Raw genomic sequence first — 21,585 nt, 5'->3', positions numbered from 1 at the left:
AAATAAATAAATAAATAAATACCCATAGAAAACTTGGAAATGTGTAATTGTTATATTTGTCTTTAAATTCTTGGATTTGTGATTGTGATTTTATGTTGTATAATAGAAAATAGTGTTACTTTATGTTAGTAAACTTATTATTCACATGGAAGAATTAAATGTTAATAGTTTTTTAAAAAAATATTTATTTATTGAAAAGCAGAGTTACAGAGAGGGGGAGAGTCAGAGAGAAAGAGAGAGCTTCCATTCTCCCATGTGGGTGGCAGGGGCCCAAGAACTTGGGCCAGCTTTGACTGCCTTCCCAGGCACATTAGTAGAGAGCTGGATTGGAAGTGGAGCAGCCAGGACTGGAACTGGCACCCATATGGGATGTGGGTGCTGCAGACAGAGGCTTAACGTACTATACCATAGCACAGACCCAAAAGTATATATATAATTTCTACCCACATGAACAGGATGAGCAAAGCTTCAGATCTCTCTAGAACTCATCCAACTGGTTAAGAGTTTGGCCTAGTGGTTAGATGTTGGTTGATACCCACATCCATATTGGAGTGCCTGGGTTTGATCCTCGCCTGTGGCTCCTGCTAATGCAGACACTGGGAGGCAGCAGCGATGGCTCAAGTAGTTAGGTTCCGGCCACCCATGCTGGGGACCTGGATGTCTTCCCAGCTCCTGGCTTTGGTCCCATCCAGGCCCAGCCGTTGCAAGCAATTGGAGAATAGGATGGGATCTCTCTCTCTCTCTCTCTCTCTCTCTTGCTTTTTCTGTCTCTCTGCCTCGCAAATAAATTAATAAAAATGTTTAAGAGTCATCTAACCATGAGGAACTTATAATAGAAAAGCAAAATTAAATGTATTTCTCATCCATCTCTTCTCCTCCAATAGCAACATTAACAGAGCCGGCAGTTGAACCCAGGTGCTCCGATACAGTACCCAGGCATCTTAACGGGCACCTTGCCTGCCAGGACAAATGCTCATTCCTCACCCCTCCCCATCCCTGAACTTTAATGATGTTCTACAAAGGACTAGAAGCACCTCTGTGTGTTCACCTTCATGAATTGTTTGATTCTCATAAATTTCAGGAAATACTTTCCAATTCTAATTTAAATCTTCTCTTCTTGTTTTTATCTTTAGTTTTATAGCAGCTATAAATTAAAAAAAAAAACTATTTATTTATATGAGAAGCAGAGAGACAGAGTTCCCACCCACTGGTTCACTTTGCAAATGCCCCAATTGTCCTCATTTGGGGCTGAAGCCCAGAGTTGGAAACTCAACTGAAGTCTCTCACTTAGGTGCCGGAAACCCAACCACTTGAGCCATTTCTGCTGCCTCCCAGGGTTGGCATGAGTCAGGAGCCAGAGCCAGATTATCAAGACCAGGTAGTCCCAGGTGGAAGGCAAGATTCAAATGCCCACGCCAACTCCTCTCTTCTCACCATTCAAACCCTTATTTCCTCTACTTGTCCTTTGAATTAGCTATTTGAATAAAATATGTATTTTTACTGACAGGCTATTATGACTTAAAGAGTTCATTGTCACATCCTGTAAGATTTTAAATAGCAAAAATGACTGCTTTCCTTAGCAGATAAAATATGGGAGTGAGATATTCTTGCGCATATTCAATATGATGTACAGAGAAGGTTAGTTACAGTGGCACGGCTGGCAATTCCAAAAGACTGCAAAATGCCTAAAGGTCCATTAATAAAACTGTTGTCAAATAAAACATGCCAATCCATGTGGTGGTATATTATACAGCTAAAAAGCATGAGGCAAATTTTTACATGCTGGTGTGAGTTTGTATAGTATGCTATCATTTGTGCTTCACACACACACACACACACACACAAAATCTATAGCTACTAGAGTTATTGCCCTCTGAGAGCTAAGTGACTGATGGGGAGTGGAAAAGTAAGCTTAGTTTTGGGGCCGGTGCTGTGGCGTAGCAGATAAAGCCACTGCTTGCAGTACTGGCATCCCATATGAGCACTGTTTCAAGACCTGGCTGCTCCACTTCTGATCCAGCTCTCTGCTAATGGACTGGGAAAGCAGAGAAAGATGACCCAAGTGGGAGAAACATGGGAGACCCAGAACAAGCTCCTGGCTCCTGGCTTTGGATCAGTACAGCTCCGGCCATTGCAGCCATCTGGGGAGTGAACCAGTGGATGAAAGACCTCTCCCTTTCTGTCTCTCCCTCTGTCTATAACTATGCCTCTCAAACAAATAAATAAATTTTAAAAAAAGCTTAGTTTTTCCTTGTGTACCCTTCCTATCATTTGAATTTTATACCACCTTCTTGTATTACTTATTTAAAAAAATAAACTATGATAAATAATTTTTAGTGTTTCATTGAAAATTTTAAAAAGATTTTATTTATTTATTTGAGAGGTAGAGTTACAGATAGTGAGAGGGAGAGACAGAGAGAGATGTCTTCTCTCTCTTGGTCCACTCCCCAGATTGCCGCGATGGCCGGAGCTGCGCTGATCTGAAGCCAGGAGCCAGGAGCCAGGAGCCAGGAGCAAGGAGCCAGGAGCCAGGAGCCAGGAACTTCTTCCAGGTCTGCCACATGGGTGCAGGGGCTCAAGCACTTGAGCCATCCTCTACTGCTTTCCCAGGTCATAGCAGAGAGCTGGATTGGAAGGGGGCAGCTGGGACTCAAACCGGCACCCATATGGGATGCTGGCACCGCAGGTGGAGGATTAACCTACTGCGCCACGGCACAGGCCCCTTATTGAATTTTTAAAAATTTTAAAGGCAGAGTGATGAGAGAGAAGGAGAGACAAAGAAAGAGTTAGATTTTCCATCCCATGTTTCACTCCCCAAATGCTTGGAACAGTGGAGACTGGGCAAGGCTGAAGCCAGGAGCCTCGAGCTCCACCTGGGTGTCCCAGGTTGAAGGCAGAGACACAAGCATTTGGGCCATCATCCACCGCCCTCCCAGGTAGGCTAACAGGAAGCGGGGTCAGAAGTAGAGGAGCTGGGGCTCAAACTGGCACTCCACTGTGGGAAGCCGGCATCCCGAGCAGGGGCTTAACCATCATGCCCACTCCCCTGAATAAATTTTATAAAAGGTGGGTTCCCTGACCTGTACCTGAGATAAAGTCCTCTCTGATCACCCCCACCTATTCACATTGTTTGCCCCTTCTTCAAGGTACAACCCCAGTCCGGGGGCTCACTCATCCCACCTCCTCCGCTGGCAGTTACAGTGTGGCAAATCAGCTCTCCTATGTTTAAAAAGAATATCGACCATCTTGTATGGAAATTTCCATGTTGTAATTTCATTTGTTCTGCTGATCCTTGCTTGGGGAATACAACCTTGCAAAGATGAGGGGCGGCCAGCGGAGACTATTTGGCCAAGTAGAACCTCAAGTGGCGCCAGGCTGCTTCCTTAGAGCCAGCCATTTCTCAAGTGCAGGTTCATTTGGATGAGGGGCCCCCTTTTCTAGAAGGTTAAAGCCCCCCGAAAGGTGCGGCCTTCAAGTTCTCGCTGAGTCATTCCAAATATCATGACAGCACTTAGTCAAGGGCCCCGGCACTCAAGAGGGGAGTGCGGGAGACAGAAGTCAGATTTGTGCATGAGGCACTAGGGTCTCTGCCCCAGCTGCCCAGGCCAAGGCGCTCAGGGAGTCCAGCCCCAAACTCTCCTAAGCGCCGCTGAGGAACCAGGGAGAGGGGAGGAGAGGAACAGGCAAGGGGGCACCAGTCCCCAAGATCTGCCCCCCTCCCCGGTCCTTGTGTGCACGGCTCTGGGAGTCCGTGCCCAGACGAGTCGTGTATACTAGCAGAGACCGAGTTACGAGAAGCACAAGTGGTCTGCAAGGCTGCAAACCTCAACTTCCCGTTCCCCAGCCCATCTGCCCGCTGGAAGTAACCAGCTGAGAGCCTCGGCCTGTGGTTCCTGGCCGCCCCTTCACGACCCCCGTCCGCATCTGCAGACGCCAAGTCAGGAACGCCAGCGAGGGAGGTGTTCTTGTTTCCGGGGTCTTTTCAGCCAAGCCCCCAGCATCTGCTGCACCGGGAAAGGGGGAGAGCCACGCAGGGTGGGAACAGGGCGGGCGAGCTTCCTTCCTTCTCTTAGCTACTAAAATCTTCCACTCTGATGTCAGTAAGGCACCCCACTTCTGCTGCGTCCGGATTCTGCAGAATTCCTCCACGGGTGCTCCTGGAAGGGGCAGGACACATTTTCTCAAGAGAGGAGAGCGTGCAAGCGCAAGCACGGGTCAGGTTGTCACCCAACGTGGTGATGGTGCTGGGAGTCAGTCCCAGCCACAGGCACGCGGTCCCCGGCCTCGGGGCTCCGGCCCGGCCCGGACTACAAATCCCAGGAGGCCCTGCAGGGACGGCGTCCCCCCCGTCAGCCTTCCCTCGCGCTTCTGCAGAGTGGCGAGAAAGGTTCCGATGGCGGCGCACTGCGGGCTGGTTTGTTTGCCGCGGCCGTGACGGAGGCTGGAAGCTCTGCCGACTGCAGGCGGGGGCGTCAGGAGGCGGATTCCTCCTCCCTAAAGCCCTGGGGGGCGGGGAGGAGGGAGGCCGGACCAGCGGCCGGGGACTGACCCGCGCAGGCAGAGAGCGCTGAGGAGATGGAGGGCGACGGGGCGCCGTGGGGCGGCGAGCCCGTGTCGGGTCCCGGCCCCGGCGGCGGCGGCGGCGGAATGATCCGCGAGCTGAGCCGGGGCTTCGGTCGCTATCGCCGCTACCTGGGCCGTCTGAGGCAGAACCTGCGCGAGACCCAGAAGTTCTTCCGCGACATCAAGTGCTCCCACAACCACAGTTGTCCCTCCTCCCCCGCGGGCGGCGGCGGCGGGGCCGAGCCCGGCCCTGCCGGCGATGTCGCCGAAACCGGGCTGCCGGCTGGTAAGGCGGGCAGGCCCGAGGCGGAGAGGGCAGGACGGGCCAAGTGGAGGGAGGACCGCGCCCCTGCCCGTGCCAAACAACCCGCGAGGACGCGGGAAGCGGGCGTCGGGCCGCGCGGCCGGGCGCCCGGGCCTGGCCTACGGGATGCCGGGAGAGGGGCACCCCGAGGACGGGGGCGGGGGGCCGGCGAAGTCCCGCCGGAGCCCTGGGGGCGCGCAGGAGGGGGCCGGGACCCGGCGGTGCGCGCGCGGGGCCGGGCTGGGCCGGGGTCCACCTGAAAGGAAAGGAGCTGGCGGTTCAGGGATGGAGGAACGCGGTGGGCAGGCTGTCCCGGGAGCCCGCGGCCCTGCGCTGGGGTCGGGGGTGTGTGTGTGTGTTTGGTGAAGCGTGTGCGGTGCAGACCCCAGCAGCTCTGTGAGGACGCTGGAAACGGGTCCCGGGGTCGCCGAGGGGGAATCCCAGCCGACTCGTGGCGGGGGTCTCCGAGATGCGGCTGCCCCGCTGGTGAAGGAGGCGGAGAGGGAGGGGACCCGCTAGGGGTCCAGCTGCTCTCGCTTTTCTCGACACGATGCTTGGGGACCGCGCGCCGTCTTGAGTTCATCTCCCCTGACTCCGTGCTGGTGGGGAACTGGCGAGTCGGTTAAGCAGCGCGCCTCAGTGAGGAGACGGCTCGGAAGGGACAGGGCATTGGAGGTTCAGCCTGGGGACGCCGTGGGTTTAACTTTCCGATTCTCAAGCCGAAGTGTGCATTCACAGCACCCCAGCGCCGTGCCCCGGGCCCTGTCTCCGATTCTGCCTGAGCAGGGGAGATCGGTGGACCCTGAGAATCTAATCTCACCTGGAAAGACCCTGGGGGATTCTGATGGCACACCCCAGAAATGTAAATGCTGACCGCACACTAGAACGTGAGCTCACCGCCGCTTGAGTTGTTCTGAGTTTGTGGGTTGGGCCCCAAGTTTCGTATTTAATATCCTCGATCTGACGAGGATCGCATACGTGGTGCTGAAAATTAGTCGGATTCTGGTGGGCCCTAAATGCTGCTCTTCCTTTTAGTTGGCCTGGATGATCCATTTTAAAAGCTTTTCTTTTGCTTCATGGGGTAAGTGGGAGGCGGCGGGGAAGTTGCGCTTTGGTCGTCCTGTATCCAGAGATTTGCCGTTCTGGAAGTGGGCTTGTGAGGCCTTGGGAAGACAGAGCTGAGCTGCCGCGGTGTTCGGAGCAGGTCCCTCGCCCTCTCCCAGCAGCGCTTCCCACAGCGCTCCTGTCCCAGCTCACAGCTTTTCTCAGCTTATCTTAAAACTCCCGCTATTGCTGCTCTTACTGTAAAACAGCTATTGATTTTAGAAATACTGCTGAACAAAATCGGAGAGGTAGACGTTTCAAGGCACCCTGGTTGGCACTGGGTTTTGTTCTTTAAAAGCCAACTTAAAGGCTGGCGCCGCGGCTCACTAGGCTAATCCTCCGCCTTGCAGCGCTGGCACTCCGGGTTCTAGTCCCGGTCGGGGCGCCGGATTCTGTCCAGGTTGCCCCTCTTCCTGTCCAGCTCTCTGCTGTGGCCAGGGAGTGCAGTGGAGGATGGCCCAAGTGCTTGGGCCCTGCACCCCATGGAAGACCAGGAGAAATACCTGGCTCCTGGCTTCGGATCAGCGCAGTGTGCGGGCCCCAGCGGCCATTGGAGGGTGAACCAACGGCAAAAAGGAAGACCTTTCTCTCTGTCTGTCTCTCTCACTGTCCACTCTGCCTGTCAAAAAAAAAAAAAAGGCCAACTTAAGAAATACAACTATACCTTTGTATTTCACCTTATTGGCTTTTCTAGTTGACCGCATCATAAACTAATCAGCCTATTTCATGCTTGTCGCCCTCTGGAGTTTGTCCATCCCAAATAAAAACTCTCAGAGGGCGTGGAGGGTAGGATTGGAGAAATTTGCTTTTGTTCTCTAAAATGCTCTCCTTCCTTGCAGTGTGGAGAGTGTTGTCTTTGGGGGCAAAAATGTACCAGGAAGACTCATGAGGTGGCGCTTGCTAAGTATATATTCAGGACGCAGTTTCCCAGCTATTTAGATAATCATGTCGGAAAGTAGAAACCATTCCTTAAAAGACAGCTAGCTCTTGTTCTCTCCTTTTATAGTTAGCTTTGTAAGGTCAAGTTCATTCAGACAGAGTCTCAACTTTCTTTTACGAATATTGGTTTCTGATTAACAGGAATTTGGAATGTTAAGGGAAGGGACACTCAATTCTTAACTTGCAAACCTCTGGAAGGCTTTAATCATCATTTCCGAGTGAAAGTGCTTCTGGGCTGGATGGAGCTGAGCAGCTGAAGATCAGGCGTTAACTGAATGTGAAACTACTGGACTGCAAGGGTGGAGACAGTTAGTAAAACAATTTTCACGTCTCTTTATATACCATTTAGAATGTCCTGTAATAACCCCAGATTTTTAACATTTTACCTTCAACTCCCAAATAATGCTTCTCTCTCTCTCTCTCTCTCTTTTTTTGACAGGTAGAGTGGACAGTGAGAGAGGGAGATAGAGAGAAAGGTCTTCCTTTTGCCATTGGTTCACCCTCCAATGGCTGCTGTGGCTGGCGCACTGCGCTGATCCGAAGCCAGGAGTCAGGTGCTTCTCCTGGTCTCCCATGCAGGTGCAGGGCCCAAGGACTTGGGCCATCCTCCACTGCACTCCCGGGCCACAGCAGAGAGCTGGCCTGGAAGAGGGGCAACCAGGACAGAATCCGGCGCCCCGACCAGGACTAGAACCCGGTGTGCCGGCGCCGCAGGTGGAGGATTAGCCTATTGAGCCGCAGCACCAGCCTCTCTCTTAAGTCTGATAATTTTATATTCACTGGGGTCAGTGTAGAGAAAATAAAATGAACATGATTATTTTAGTTTTTAAAGATTTATTTATTTGAAAGGCAGAATGATGGAGAGGACAGAGAGAGAGAGAGAGAGAGACGGAATCTCCCATTCCCTGATTCACTTCATAAATGCCTGCAGCAGCCAGGGCTAGTCCAGGTTGAAGCCAGGAGCCAGGAGCTCCATCCAGGTCTCCCACTTGGAACCCAAGCACTCAGGCCATCACCCACTGCCTCCTAGGCGCACTAGCAGGAAGCTGAGTTGGAAGCTTGGAATAGCCAGGACTTGGACTGACACTCGGATAAGGGAAGCAGGTGTTCCAAAGGAGTGGCTTAACCTATTGTACCACAATGCCAACTCCCACGATCACTGTAAAAGTTAAAGAGTTGATGGAACAGAATTCTGAAAAAATTATTTTTTAAGGGTAGCTTGGTCTGTACAAGGAAAACTGGATTGTAAGTGAAGTGTGCGTGATTCGGAGCCTCTTCATTGGCCTTCTTTTCCCCTAAATGCAGGGGATGCAAGCCCCTCTGGTGCTTTCCGTCTCTCAGAGGTTGCAGAAGTAACGACGTGAAGGCTTTAGCACTTCTGAAGAAACGCAGGATGGAGTATTGCAGAGTAGCAGACAGAAAAATGCTTTTCTTTTAAGATTTATTTTATTTATTTGAAAGACAGAGTTACAGAGAGAGGTAGAGACAAAGACAGAGGCGGGGGGGTCTTCCATCTGCTGGTTCATTCCCCAGATGGCCTCAACAGCTGGATCTGAGCTGATCTGAAGTCAGGAGCCAGAAGCTTCTTTCAGGTCTCCCACGTGGATGCAGGGGCTCAAGCACTCGGGCCATCTGCTGCTGCTTTCCCAGGCACATTAGCAGGGAGCTGGATCGGAAGTGGAACAGCCGGGACTTGAACCAGCACCCATATGGGATGCTAGTGTTATAGGCCTAGGCTTTAGCCCACTGTGCCATGGTGCTGGCTCCAATGTTTTTCTTATTTTATGATCCAGTAGAGTTCTTTTCTGTTGTACTTTGTCATGAATTTCTCAATTTTAAGAAATTAGAGTGACTTAAATGTATCTTGTTGGAATGCCATGTGCGCCTTCCTTTAATCCTGGTGCAACCTCCTGTTAAGTGGAAGACCTTGGGCAACCACAGCTGTGTTGTATCAATTTCCTCAGCTGGCAGTGGGGATTGGGATAGTGATTACCTCTAAGAATCTTGGGAGTTAATATATGTATTTGTTTAGAACAGTGCTGGGGGCTGGGAGGCATGGGCGTTTGGCATAATAGTTAAGATGCTGTTTTGGAGTCTCCTGTCTCATGTCTGAGAGCCTGGGTTCGAGTCCTGGCTCTGCTCTGGATTCCTGCTCTTGCTGAGGTGCACCTTGGGGGGCAGCAAGTGATGGGTCAAATAATTGAGTCTCTGCTATCCATGGGGGAACTGGATTGAGTTCCTAGCTCCTGGCTTTGGCCTGGTCCAGCCCTGGCCTTTACAGGCATCTGGGGAGTGAATCAGTGGATGGAAGATCTCTGTCTGTCTGTCTGTCTCTGCCTTTCAAATAAGTAAAATAGAAATAAATAGTTTTAAAAAGTAACTGCCTAGTAAGGTGTTATGTAAGTATTAGTAGGTTGGATAAACATTGGAGTACTTGGTATGTGCCAATCCATATGCTATGTATGTGGGATTACAACGTCAAATAAAGACATTGGTCTTGGCCTTGAGCAAGTAGAGATCCGTCTTTTCCTTCTATATGTTTTTCCTAAGAAAGAAAGAATAATTATAATGATGATCATTAAAGTACACTTACTTTTTTATGTTGGATAATGTATAAAAAGGACTAGGAAGATCTGAACTTAGATCGTTATAATTTGATCTAAAGCATATACCTACACAACACAGAAAGCAGAGGGGAAGAGCAGACGGCTAAGATGGCTAGATTATAGGCGTTTTATGTGAGTTGTAATTCTTAGCTTTGATAGCTCTTGCCTTTGGTTATGGTTAGCTGATGGGTATGTTTCTCCCAATATTTTTCACTTTCTTTTTGTCACATTTAGTATCAGCTGATGCCAGAATTTAGAAGAAAGGGGAGGGGTGGGTGTTGTGGCACAGTAGGTTAAGCCACAGTGTGGGATGCCTGTATCCCATATTAGAGCGCCCCTTCAAGTCCTGGCTACTCCCCCTTTTAATCCAGTTTCCTGCTAAAATGTGCCTGGAAAAGTGAATGATGGCCCAGGTACTTGGGTTCCTGCCACCCGTGTGGGAGACCCAAATGGAGTTCCTTGCTCCTGGCTTTGGCCTGGACCTGCAACCCCCATTGTTGTTGGCATTTTGTGAGTGAACCAGCAGACAGAAGATCTTTCTCTTTCTCTGTCTTTCTCTTTCTCTGTCTCTCTCTGTATATGTGTGTGTGTGTTCCTCTCTCCCTGTCAAACAAACCTGCGTTTGAAATAAATAAGTAAATCTTTTTTGAAAAGAGGGGAGAAGCACCAGCACATTTATTGAAAATAGACATTTTTCTTGGACTAGTTTGCTTATTTTTGGAAAATAGATGTTTTCTTCAAAATATATATGGCTAATAAAGTTTAAGTAACAGAGTGACACTTGGGGAAGGGATAGAAAGTTGGCTGGGTTGTGGGTGGACCTGGGGCGGGTGTGCTCTCTAGTAGTCTGTATGATCTGTTTAGAGGGACCTACCTATGCAGTTCATCTCAGTAGAGATGGTGCTATAATTGTGCTTCTTAAACCCCATTTTCCCAAGTATATCTAAAACCTTCTCTTTCTCACTTCTTCCCCGTAGGGAAATAGCATACAATGGTCAAAAGCAGACATAAGCACTTAAATCACACCTGGGTTCCTATGGTAGTATACTCTCTTGTTAACTTTGTGACTTGGGACAAGATTCTTAACCAGTTTGAGTCTTGGGTTCTTCATACGTAAAACAGGAATGACACACAATTCCATATTTTTTTATTTCTCTTATATGAAATGTCCAAAATAAGCTAGTTTGAAAAGATGGAAGGTAGGTTAGTGGCTGCCAGGGAGTCTGGGAGAGGAAAGTGAGGGGTGGTTGCTAGTAGAGGGAGGGTTTTCTGGGAAGGGGGGTTGTTGATGGTTGTACAGCCTTGTGAATGTAACTAAAATCCACTGAATCATTCGCTTGAAAAGGGCAAAATTTTTTGATTTATTTTTATTTATTTGAAAGGCAGAGTTGGAGAGAGAGGTAGAGATAGAGACAGAGAGGTCTTCCATGTGCTGGTTCACTCCCCAAATGGCCACAATGACTGAGGCTGGGCCAGGCCAAAGCCAGGAGCCAGGAGCTTCTTCTGGGTCTCCTACATGGGTTGCAGGGGCCCAAGCACTTGGGTTATCCTCTGCTGCTCTCCCAGGAGCATTAGCAGGAAGCTGGACTGGAAGTGGAGCAGCTGGAACTCTAACCTTGCCCAGATGAGCTGCTGGTGATGCATGTTGGAGCTTTGACCCGCTGTGCCTCAGTGCCGGCCCTAAAAAGGGCGAATTATGTCTCAAGAAAAAGATGGGGCCGGCGCCGCGGCTCACTAGGCTAATCCTCCGCCTAGCGGCGCCGGCACACCGGGTTCTAGTCCCGGTTGGGGCGCCGGATTCTGTCCCGGTTGCCCCTCTTCCAGGCCAGCCCTCTGCTGTGGCCCGGGAGTGCAGTGGAGGATGGCCCAGGTGCTTGGGCCCTGCACCCCATGGGAGACCAGGAAAAGCACCTGGCTCCTGGCTCCTGCCATCGGATCAGCGCGGTGCGCTGGCCGCAGCGCGCCGGCCGCGGCGGCCATTGGAGGGTGAACCAACGGCAAAGGAAGACCTTTCTCTCTGTCTCTCTCTCTCACTGTCCACTCTGCCTGTCAAAAAAAAAAAAAAAAAAAAAAAAAAAAAAGAAAAAGATGGAAGTGATAATGCTGACCTCACAGAGTTGTGACACTTGCAGACATTATACATCAAAGAACTGACATAGTTAGTGCTATTTCAGTGTGTATGTAGTTGAAGAGCATTGATTGGATTAGGAAGTTGGACTGTGGAGATAGGGGAGGAATAAGGGCAGAAAGACGGAATGTGGGACAGAACCATTTTGGGCCAGAGCCAGATTTAGGCCCAGGTCTCTAGGCTCCCAATCCAATTCTGCTTTTCGTTCTTTTCTGACTTGACAATGGGAATTTAAAATACACCCGGGCAGCAGCCGAGAGACTTTATTACCAGTGAGTCATAAGCCAGGCTCCATGGCTTACCGTGCAGTCATAATTTGCTTCAGTGGGAGATTTTATTGAACTGAATGAGCACAGTATGACATGACCTGCTCAGGCCCTCATTGCAGCTGCCCTAACGTGCAGAGCGTCAGGCCCTTTGCTATCCTCGCTGTTTCCTGCTCCCTCGGAGGGGCCTGGGAGGAAATGGCCTCCCCAACACAGTGGCACTTTGCACCCTCTGCCTTTTTAGCCTTTCCCCTTCCTAATCTTCCTTTCCTAGGATAATCGGTTTCCCATGCACAAGGCTACTGTTAAAGAGGGCTGGAAAATTCTGCCTGCTCTTAAAAAACATTGCCTGTAAGCTTATTATCATTTGCAGCATGTTCAGTTTAGTCTTAAGAGTCATTACTGATTTCAGTGTGGTTAGTACTTTAATCTTGCAAATAGTTTTTCAAGAAAGCATGGACTAAAATGAAAATTCAATCTGGTAGTTAAATTTTGTTTTGCTCTGTCTACTTTTTCCATTTTTCCCCCTTCATGCTTCTGTTCTCTGTTTTATTTGATTAAGAGAACAAGGAATCTTACTGTAATAAATGCACTTTAAAAACAATATTTTAAAAATGGAAAACCTCAAAAAATCTGCTATTAAAGTGAAGGCAAAGGATTTGTGTTGTGGTGCAGCAGATTAAACTACCATTTCTCAGTCCCGTATGCCCTGTCAGAGGGCTTCTTTGACATTAGTCCAGGCTTCTCCACTCTGACCCAGCTTCCTACTGATGTGCTTGGGAAGCACCAGTACATGGTTTCCTGCCACCCGACAGATAACCCAGAGGGAGGTATTGGCTCCTGGCTTTGGTCTGGCCCAGCCCTGGCTGTTGTGGGCATTTGGGGAGTAAACCAACAGGTGAAAATCTCTCTCTGTCACTCTGCGTTTCAAGTAAATTAGATAGATAGATAAATTGAGTATAAAAATATTATAGAAATATAGATTATTATAAAAAGTAAACTAAAGGTATGTGTATGAGGTGTATATTTGTTGCTTAATTCCTATAGACTCTGGCCATACAGACCATGTTTTTATTTGTTTACTTTTCTCCTCATCTCTCTCTCTCTCTCTCGTAACTATGGGTATATTATCCAGCCAAGTAGATTGTGAGCCCCTGAGGGTAGAGATTGTGTTGTACCCATCTTTGCAGTGCCTACCATAGTGTTTGTATGTAATAAGCAAATAAAGATCTCTCAGTTTCAAGGCTAGTAAGTATTAGAATGTTTTGCAATTGAATGCAATTTAATTCTCATTCAAAAGGGTATTTTTTTCCATAGAAAATACAGATTTGTGGGGCTGGCACTGTGGTGTTAGCAGGTAGAGCTGCCGCCTGCAGTGCTGGGCATCCCATATGAGCGCTGGTTTGAGTCCTGGCTGCTCCACTCCATGCTGTGTTCTGGTAAAGCTGTAAAAGGTGACCCAAGTCCTTGGGCCACTGCACCCATATGGGAGACTGAGAGGAGGCTCCTGGCTCCTGGCTTCAGATTGGCCCAGCTCCGGCCGTTGCAGTCATTTGGGGAGTGAACTAGGAGATGGAAGACTTCTGTCGCTTTGCCTCTGCCTCTCTGTAACTCTGCCTTTCAAATAAATAAATAAATATTTGAAAAAAAAAAAGAAAAGAGAGAATATACAGATTTGTATAGATTCACCCACATTCTACTATCTGGGCCTCTAAAAAAGAACAGCAGTGGGGCCAGTGTTGTGGTGCAACAGGTGAAGGTACCCACATCTCATATTGGAGCACCATTTTGAGTCCTGGCTACTCCACTTCTAACCCTGCTCCCTGTTAATTCGCCTGGGAAGCAATAGATGATGGCTGAAGTACATGAGTCCCTGCTACTCAACTGGGAGACCTGGAGGGAGTTTCTGGCTCTTGGCTTCAAGCTGACCCAGCCTGGCTCTTATGACCATTTGGGAGAATAGAAGTGGATAAAAGATCTCTCCTTCTTTCTCTCTCTATCTCTCCCTGTCACTGTCTTTCAAATAAATAAATAAACGAACAGTGGTATGCATTTGATAGATGATTAATTAGACTGGAATTGCATTCTATAGTAATATCCTAAATAATTATTTTCCTGTCCCCAAGAATGAGTCATATGCAACATTAAGAGACCAGAGTATCACTATGATATAGGAAGTAAATCTTTTTTAAAGAATTATCCATTTATTTGAGAGGTAGAGCTACAGAGAGACAGAGAGAAAGATCTTCCATCCACTGGTTCATTCCCCAAGTGGCCACAATGGCCAGGGCTGGGCTGATCCAAAGCCAAGAACCAGGAGATTCTTCTGGGTCTCCCACGTGGGTGCAGTGGCCCAAGCACTTAGGCTATCCTCTACTGCTTCCCCAGGCCATAGCAGGCAGCTGAATTGGAAGAGGAGCAGCCAGGACTGGAACCAGCACCCATATGGGACACCGGTGTCACAGGTGGAGACTTAGCCCACTATGCCACAACGCCAGTCCCAGTAAATTCTTTTTTAAAAAACGATTTTATTTATTAATTTGAAAGGGAGAGTGGCAAAGAGAGTGGGGCAGACAGATCTTGTGTCTTCTGGTTCACACCCGTCAGCTCCAGTGGCTGAGGCTGGGCCAGGCCAAAGGCTAAAGCCTGGAACTCCATTAAAGTCTTCCACATGCATGACAGGGGCCCAAGCACCCAAGCACGTGGGGCCATCTCCGCTGTCCTCCCTGGTACATCTTCAGGGATCTGGATCAGAAGCAGAACAGCCAGGACTGGAAGTGGAGTGCATATGGGATGCCGAGGTTGTGGGTGGCAGCCTAAACTGCTGTGCCACAAAGCCGGTCTCAAAGTAAGTTTTTTTTTTTTTTTTTTTTTTTTTTTTTGACAGGCAGAGTGGACAGTGAGAGAGAGAGACAGAGAAAAGTCTTCCTTTGCCGCTGGTTCACCCTCCAATGGCCGCCGCGGCCAGCGCGCTGCAGCCGGCGCACTGCGCTGATCCGATGGCAGGAGCCAGGAGCCAGGTGCTTTTCCTGGTCTCCCATGGGGTGCAGGGCCCAAGCACCTGGGCCATCCTCCACTGCACTCCCTGGCCACAGCAGAGGGCTGGCCTGGAAGAGGGGCAACCGGGACAGAATCCGGCGCCCCGACCGGGACTAGAACCCAGTGTGCCGGCGCCGCTAGGCGGAGGATTAGCCTAGTGAGCCGCGGCGCCGGCCCACTTGGGTCATTTTTTAATGCTTTTCCAGGGCATAGCAGGGTGCGGGATCAGAAGTGGAGCAGCCGCGAGTGGAACCAGCACCCATATGGGATGTTGGTACTGCAGGCAGAGGCTTAACCTACTATACCACAGCTCCATCCCCAATTCTTAATATTCATTCATTCAACAAGTCTTTACTTGCTGTCTGATTCTGTCCTTAGACACACAATAGTAAACCACTCTTGTCCAACTAATAGATTATTAATTCCATATTGGTGCTACAAAGAAAAATTAGTGTTTTGTCATGTCCCTTGTAGAGGATTTTCTACAAATTGGTTACCTACTTAGCCACTAGCTGTCTTTGAAGGGGTGGGGTGGGTATAAGATTAAATGGCATTGATAGGATAGGAACCGAGATGCTCTGCTCACTCTGATAGTGCAGGGAATTGGCCCTGTCCCCTTCTGATGGGGTAGTGAAAGTTGTGTGTGGTTCACATGCAGTGGGTGTTCATAAAGATTACCGTGAGAGTTTCTTTCATCTCCGTGTGTTTCTTAGAGGTTACTCATGGAGAAGCCAGCAAGAAGAGTGTGGGGTGTGCGGGTGAATGCGGTGTGTTCCCTGACAATAGGAAGACATCAGGTGAATTTGCTCCTCCTTTAGGAAAGCAGTCAGCCTCTAGGGATGACTTTTGCTTTCTGTGTGGTCTGGGGAATCTGAGTGATGTCATTCATAATGAGACAATAGGGGGAGTCCATGGAAGATGCACGTTTTCTGTCCTGAGCCCAAGAGATGTGGTAGAGTCCCCTAGCAGGATGTGCAGTCAGCGTAGGCTGTTCCTGGGCTTGAACATCGAGTCAGTCCTTTGCCAGGTGAGGAGTTGTTGATCTTGGGAGTGCAGGAACTTGACATCTGAACAGAGGATGGACGTAGTGGTGGTTGAGGTATGTGCCTCTTGCTGGGAGCTATAAATCAGGCTCGCTAAGAAAGTTCCCTTGTGCGTAAAAATGTTCCTGCAAAGTCCAGACCGAAACTCTGAAGGAAACTTGGTCCGAGCCCGGGGACTGACCAGATCCCCTGTGGACCCTGGTTGAAGTGCCCGTCACGTGCGGTGCCAGTGGTCTGGGTGTGCTCCGCAGCCCTGTGGGAACCTTCTGACCGCGCTCTTTGGAGCTGGGCTATCTACACCGAGCCTCCGTTCCCTGGGGTGTTGTTCTCTGGGTGGGAGGCGGGGAGCAGGGCTTGAGGATCGTTGTGCTTTTCACTTGTCTAACCAAGTGATGCAGCAGAACCTCCCAAAGGAGGATGTCTGGGTTATGTATTCATAAAAGCCTTTGGTTTTTTAAAAATTTACATTTCTTTTTAAAAAGTGCTTTTATCCTCTTTCCTTTACTTGGGTATAAAAAATGTCTGATTTTAGCTTTGTCAGATTAAGAGCTTTAGTGCCTTATTATGTCAGACAGATGTCAGTTTCTCCCCCCCCCCCCCCCCCCGCCTTTTCAGTCTGCATAATGGGGAGAGAATTTCCTAGGGATTTTTTTTTTTAATCAAGCCAACTTTCCAGAGCACGGACGTGAGGACTAAGGTCCTGTGACAAACGCAGCTGCTATAAGATTAGTTTCAGGAGAAGCTCCTGTTCAAATTAAGAGGGACAGTGACTGAACATGGAGTTTACTTTTTAGGACTATTCTGTGAAATATACTCTGGCCTTAGCCTTTAATGTTATGGAGAAATTAAGTGCAAGGAGGAATGTGGGGAGAGTGGCTAGTAGGAGGAAGTCCATCCTTAGCGTCTGCCATCCCAGAAACCTATTTCACTCTCCTGATGCAACAACTGGCCTTTTGCGTTGGTTCTTGTTTGATGGAGAGATGGTGAAGTCCTGCTGCTCCAACCTAGAAAAGTGGTTTTTAGGAGTGGGCGTTGTGTTGTAGGGTTGAGCCACAGCTTGGGACGCCACATCCCATATGTAGTGCCCGGGATTGAGTCTTGCCTGTGCTTACTGATAATGCAAACATGGGGAGGCAGCCAACAATGGCCCAAGTGCCTTGGTCCCTCCATGGGAGACCTAGATGGAGTTCTCAGCCCCTGGCCTTGGCCTGGCCTTGGCTGTTGTGGGCATTTGGGGAGTGAACCAACAGACAGAAGATCTGTCTCTGTCTGCCTGCTTTTCAAATAAATAAACTTTAAAAAAAAAAAAAAACAACAAGAGAAATGCCTTTTTTTCTTTTAAATAAAAAGAGTAGTTAGTGTGTGATAAAGAGGTGACTGTCCTTCGGTCCTTTCTCTCTCTATCTCTCTCTCACTAACTGCCTGTCAAAAAAAAAAAAAAAAAAAGAGGTGACGGTGTGTTTTCTAGCCCCGAGCAAACAGAAGGGGCCACTGCAGGTGGTACAAAATCTTCTTGATGAATGAACTTGATGGTCGCTGGCAATTTCCATCAGTGTGTCCTGTGCTGCAGTGTTTTGGGCTTCACTGCTTAGCCTTGTGGAGTTGGATTCCAAATCCGATCCAGACTTAGGTTAGTGCCCTGAACTCAGATTCCGAATGGGCAACAGTCAACCATTCCAGGGAGAGTGAAGAGATAACCAGTGATGTGCAGGGCTGGGTAGAGACAATGAAGGAACTGTTACTGTTCAAGTCCTAATATTACTGTCTGTGTTATATTTTCTCCTGCTGTTTTTTCTTGGCAAGTAAAATACTGTCTGCTGATCTCTTCCTCTAAGATCCAGAGTTGTGTGAGCTTTGCTAGGAATCCCGCTGGATCACTATATATACACACACACTATAAATATATTTTATATGTAAAATATAAATATATTGAAAATGTATGTATTTTTTCAAACCTACGTAAGTGTTGCCAGAACAGTACAGTACAGAGAACTCTCATCCTGCTTCCTACAGATTGCCCTGTTGCTAACATTTTAATGTATTTGCTCCATTAGCAACCTCCCGTATATATTATGTCCTGTCATTTTCTAAACCTTTGTGGAGCAAGATGCACATAGGTTGTCTCACCTCCTCCCAACACTCTTTGATGCATTTCTCCCAAACAAGGGCATGCTTCCACACAGCAGCATACAACGCTCCACACCAGCAAGTCACCATTGATTCAGTGCTGCCATCCAGGCCACAGGCCTCATTTCAAGGTTTGCCAGCCGCCCTAACAACGTTTTTTGCTTTTTGGTCCAGGATCCTATCTGGGAACACATGTCGTGTCTTTTCAGACTCGCTTCATCCAGAACACTTCCTTGCCTTTCCCTGGCCTTCCTGACTCAAAAGATTTAAAGAGTGGGGCCTTCTATTCTGTAGGGTGACCCTCCTCCTGGGCCTCAGGTCAAGAGTTCTTAGCAAGACTAGGTGCAGAAACATCAGGTCACAGAGCACACAACATCAGCTCCTCCCTGGAGATGTTGAGCTTGCTCACTAGTCATGTGGGTGTCTGCGGTCTCTCCACCTGCAGTTCACCGTTTTTTCTCTTTGCAGTTGATTAGTCTTTTGTAAGGAGGTGTTTTGAGATTTCACTGATATCCTGTTCCTCAAAAACCTTCCCTCCACAAGCATCCTTTGACAACGCCTACCTACCTCAATGGTGTTTGTTTTTTTTTTTTTTAAGTTTTTTTTTTTTTTTAATTTGAAAAGCAGAGCAACAGAGAAAATCTTCCATCTGCTGATTCACCCTCCAGATGTCTTGGTCACCTGGGTCTGGGTCAGGGTGAAGCCAGGAGTCTGCAGCTCCAACCAGATGTCGCTTGTGGGTGGCAGGAACCCAAGAACTTCAGCCATCACCTGCCGCCTCCCAGAGTGTGCATGCATAGGAAGCCTGATTGTAGACAGAGTCAGGACTTGATCCCAGGCACACATAGGGGATGTCGATGTCCCAAGGGCGTCTTAACCTACCGCTCCACAAGGTCCACCTTAGTGGGTTTTGTATCCTTTGTTCCTTCTGTATTTAGTAGTTGGTATTCTGCTGTAAAAAAGAGCCTCCCAGGGCCAGCATCGGGGTAAGCCTGTGATGCCAGCGTCCCATATGAGTGCTGGTTCAAATCCTGGCTACTCCTCTTCCAATCCAGCTCCCTGCCAGTGCTCTTGGGAAAGCAGCAGAAGATGGTCAGAGTATTTGGGCCTCTGCCACCTATGTGGGAGACCCTGATGGAGTTCCAGACTGTTGCAACCATTTGGGGAGTGAACCAGTAGATGGAAAATCTCTCTTTCTATGTCTCTCTATCTCTTTGTAACTCTATCTTTCAAATAAGTAAATAAATCTTCAAAAAGAAGAACATGCCTTCTTTTTCTTTTAATTATTTATGTCAATGCAGGCTTTTGAGTTTTTTCAATATGCTGTAATCTCTTACTATCATTTTTTTATTTTTATGCTTAAATTGTCCCCGGTTTGGTAAGTGAGTCCCTCTGAAAGCTGCTTCTTTTGTCTTTCTGACATGTCCCCACCTTTGGAACTTTCTTAATGGTTCCAAGCTATTATCCAGAGCCTTCCAACTGACAGAATCTGAGCATGGAGTTGGCTTCCTTTGAGGAATCGCTTCCGTCTCTGCATCCCAATAAATTACAGCCTCAGCTGCCAGCTGCGTTTCTGTTCCCCTGTAGCATGACCAGCCCCAGGAGCAGTTTCACCCAGAAAGGAACTTGTCAGCAGGCTGCTGAGTGCCCTCATTCCGTGTGGCTCCTGGTGGCATCAGCCTCTAGAAAGGCTGCCTCATCCCCAGGGGTCGGGACAGTCCACCCTTGAAGACATGACCACCGGCCAGGAGACCTGTAGACCTTCAGCTTCCTATGAGAGCTTTTGGTCGGTGAGTGCGATGCAGTCTCTAATCGCCAATCACTGTCCCTTTTGGCTGCATAACGGTGTTCTGGTCAATGATGACCATATATATGACCATGATCCCCAAAGATTGTATTGCCTGATGGCATTGTCGCTGTTTGTGTTCATTCCTTGATGTTTGTATAGTGACAAAACTACTGAACAACACATTTATCAGCACTTTCCCCCTCATTAAGTGACTGTGCCTTGTATTCCTTGGTCCCAAGATTCTGAAACCCTCAGTGTGTGTTTTCCTTAAACAGTGGTGCCTTCTGTGTCACTGGAAATCTTTTAAATTTAGCTGGAGGTCCCCGAGCTTGTTTGAGAATGATGTTTCTTGGTTAGAATTTTTTTTTCTTTTCACTCCTGGATAGCTCAATACTCTAAAGCTTGCAGAAGAATTGATTGTGGTAGAACGACTATATTGCATTCCTTTCTCAGCTTAGGGTTTGTCCTTTTCTCTGCTTTTGGTGTATACAGTTATTGGAAATGCAGTATTTGTGTCACTGGTTGCTTCACTTTGCTATAAAACCCTTTGCATTTCACTCACTTTCAGAGAGGACTTAAGAAAAATTGCCATAAAAGCATATATTCTAGGAAATTCAGTCTTAAAAGCAACCAAAGTTAAAAAAGCACCCAAGCAAGGAAATCATGGGTGCCAAGAGCGGGGATCGCAGTTGTCACTCTGTGGAGACCTGGTTTAAGCCTGAAATCCTTGTCAACATGAGTTTGTAGGGGTGGAAAAGACGACAGTCACAGCTGAACCTCCTACAACAAAAGAGAGAAAAAAGTGTAACTGATGTATTTAATCAAAGTTTTGCCTGACACAGGAGCCATCAGAAATGAACACACAAAGACTTGTACTTAAGTTTGATAAAGACCAGATAGGTGCATGAAAACGTGACTGCACAAAAATAAAGGAGCATCCAGTAACACGTGGAGAGGGAGACCCGGCGAGGCCTGTGTTCTTCTTGTCTGTGTAGCTTCCCTTCCCCCCAGGTGCGGGACAGAAACCCTCAGGAATGAGAGCCTTTAAAAGGAGAAGGGAGAGAGTGACCTTTCTAGGTTTTGCGGCTTCCTGTGAGACTGGGGAGTTCTCCTTTGCAGGAACCACACAGAGGAGGAGGAATTCTGGTTTCTGTGATTCACTTCGGGGCAGGGCGGGGCGGGCGGACAGGAGGGCAGGAGAGAGACTGCTTTGAGAGCCTAGGGTCTCCTTCAGCTCACGGTGCCCAGCATACCAAAGTGGCATACTGTGGGATACTATTTTTTTGGGCCCCAACAAGTTGCAGTAGTATAATAAGGCAAAGGTGTGGCACTCCATTTCACTTACTCTGTACAGTGCCTTCTCTGCTTTGGCCATGGCCTGCACCTTACTCTGGCCTGCAGTCACCTCTCACAAGTATATATATTTGGGGTGGAAAACTGCAAGAAGGAGAATGTATTAGTACAAAGCCGTTGCCGTGACTGCACAAACAATTTAAATAAAGTGTCTTTCCTAGCAGATCCGAGGCATTCCTTCCCTCCCAGATTCCTTTTTCAGAATGGTCTTAACTTCAAACCCGATCAGTAATACACACCTGCTGATAAGAGGAGCACTAAGAATTCCTCTGAAAAACACCCATGGCTTCTCTTGGAAAAGAGACTCTAGAGATCTTAGGTAGG

The 21,585-nt window shown here is 48.3% G+C and overlaps 1 protein-coding gene across 4 annotated transcripts in view; it reads left to right on the top strand.

The window, feature by feature from the left end:
- The first annotated feature begins 4,362 nt into the window (after positions 1–4,362).
- DSTYK (dual serine/threonine and tyrosine protein kinase) overlaps positions 4,363–21,585 on the top strand; it is a 61,309-nt gene continuing 44,086 nt past the window's right edge. Inside the window, exon 1 of one of the 4 annotated variants that reach the window (XM_002717566.6) lies at positions 4,363–4,849. In XM_002717566.6, the coding sequence (XP_002717612.1) occupies positions 4,576–4,849 (274 nt within the window). In that variant the 5' untranslated portion in view covers positions 4,363–4,575. The remainder of the gene's footprint in view (positions 4,850–21,585) is intronic. The other 3 variants (XM_008268524.5, XM_089312099.1, XM_089312100.1) reach the window with 3 other exon arrangements.

This window comes from Oryctolagus cuniculus, chromosome 13 (assembly GCF_051225735.1).
Source record: "Oryctolagus cuniculus isolate XC-2025 breed Fujian yellow rabbit chromosome 13, ASM5122573v1, whole genome shotgun sequence".
Taxonomy (NCBI): domain Eukaryota; kingdom Metazoa; phylum Chordata; class Mammalia; order Lagomorpha; family Leporidae; genus Oryctolagus; species Oryctolagus cuniculus.
Note: the sequence above shows the minus strand (reverse complement) of the source record. Positions and strands in the feature narration are given on the sequence as shown.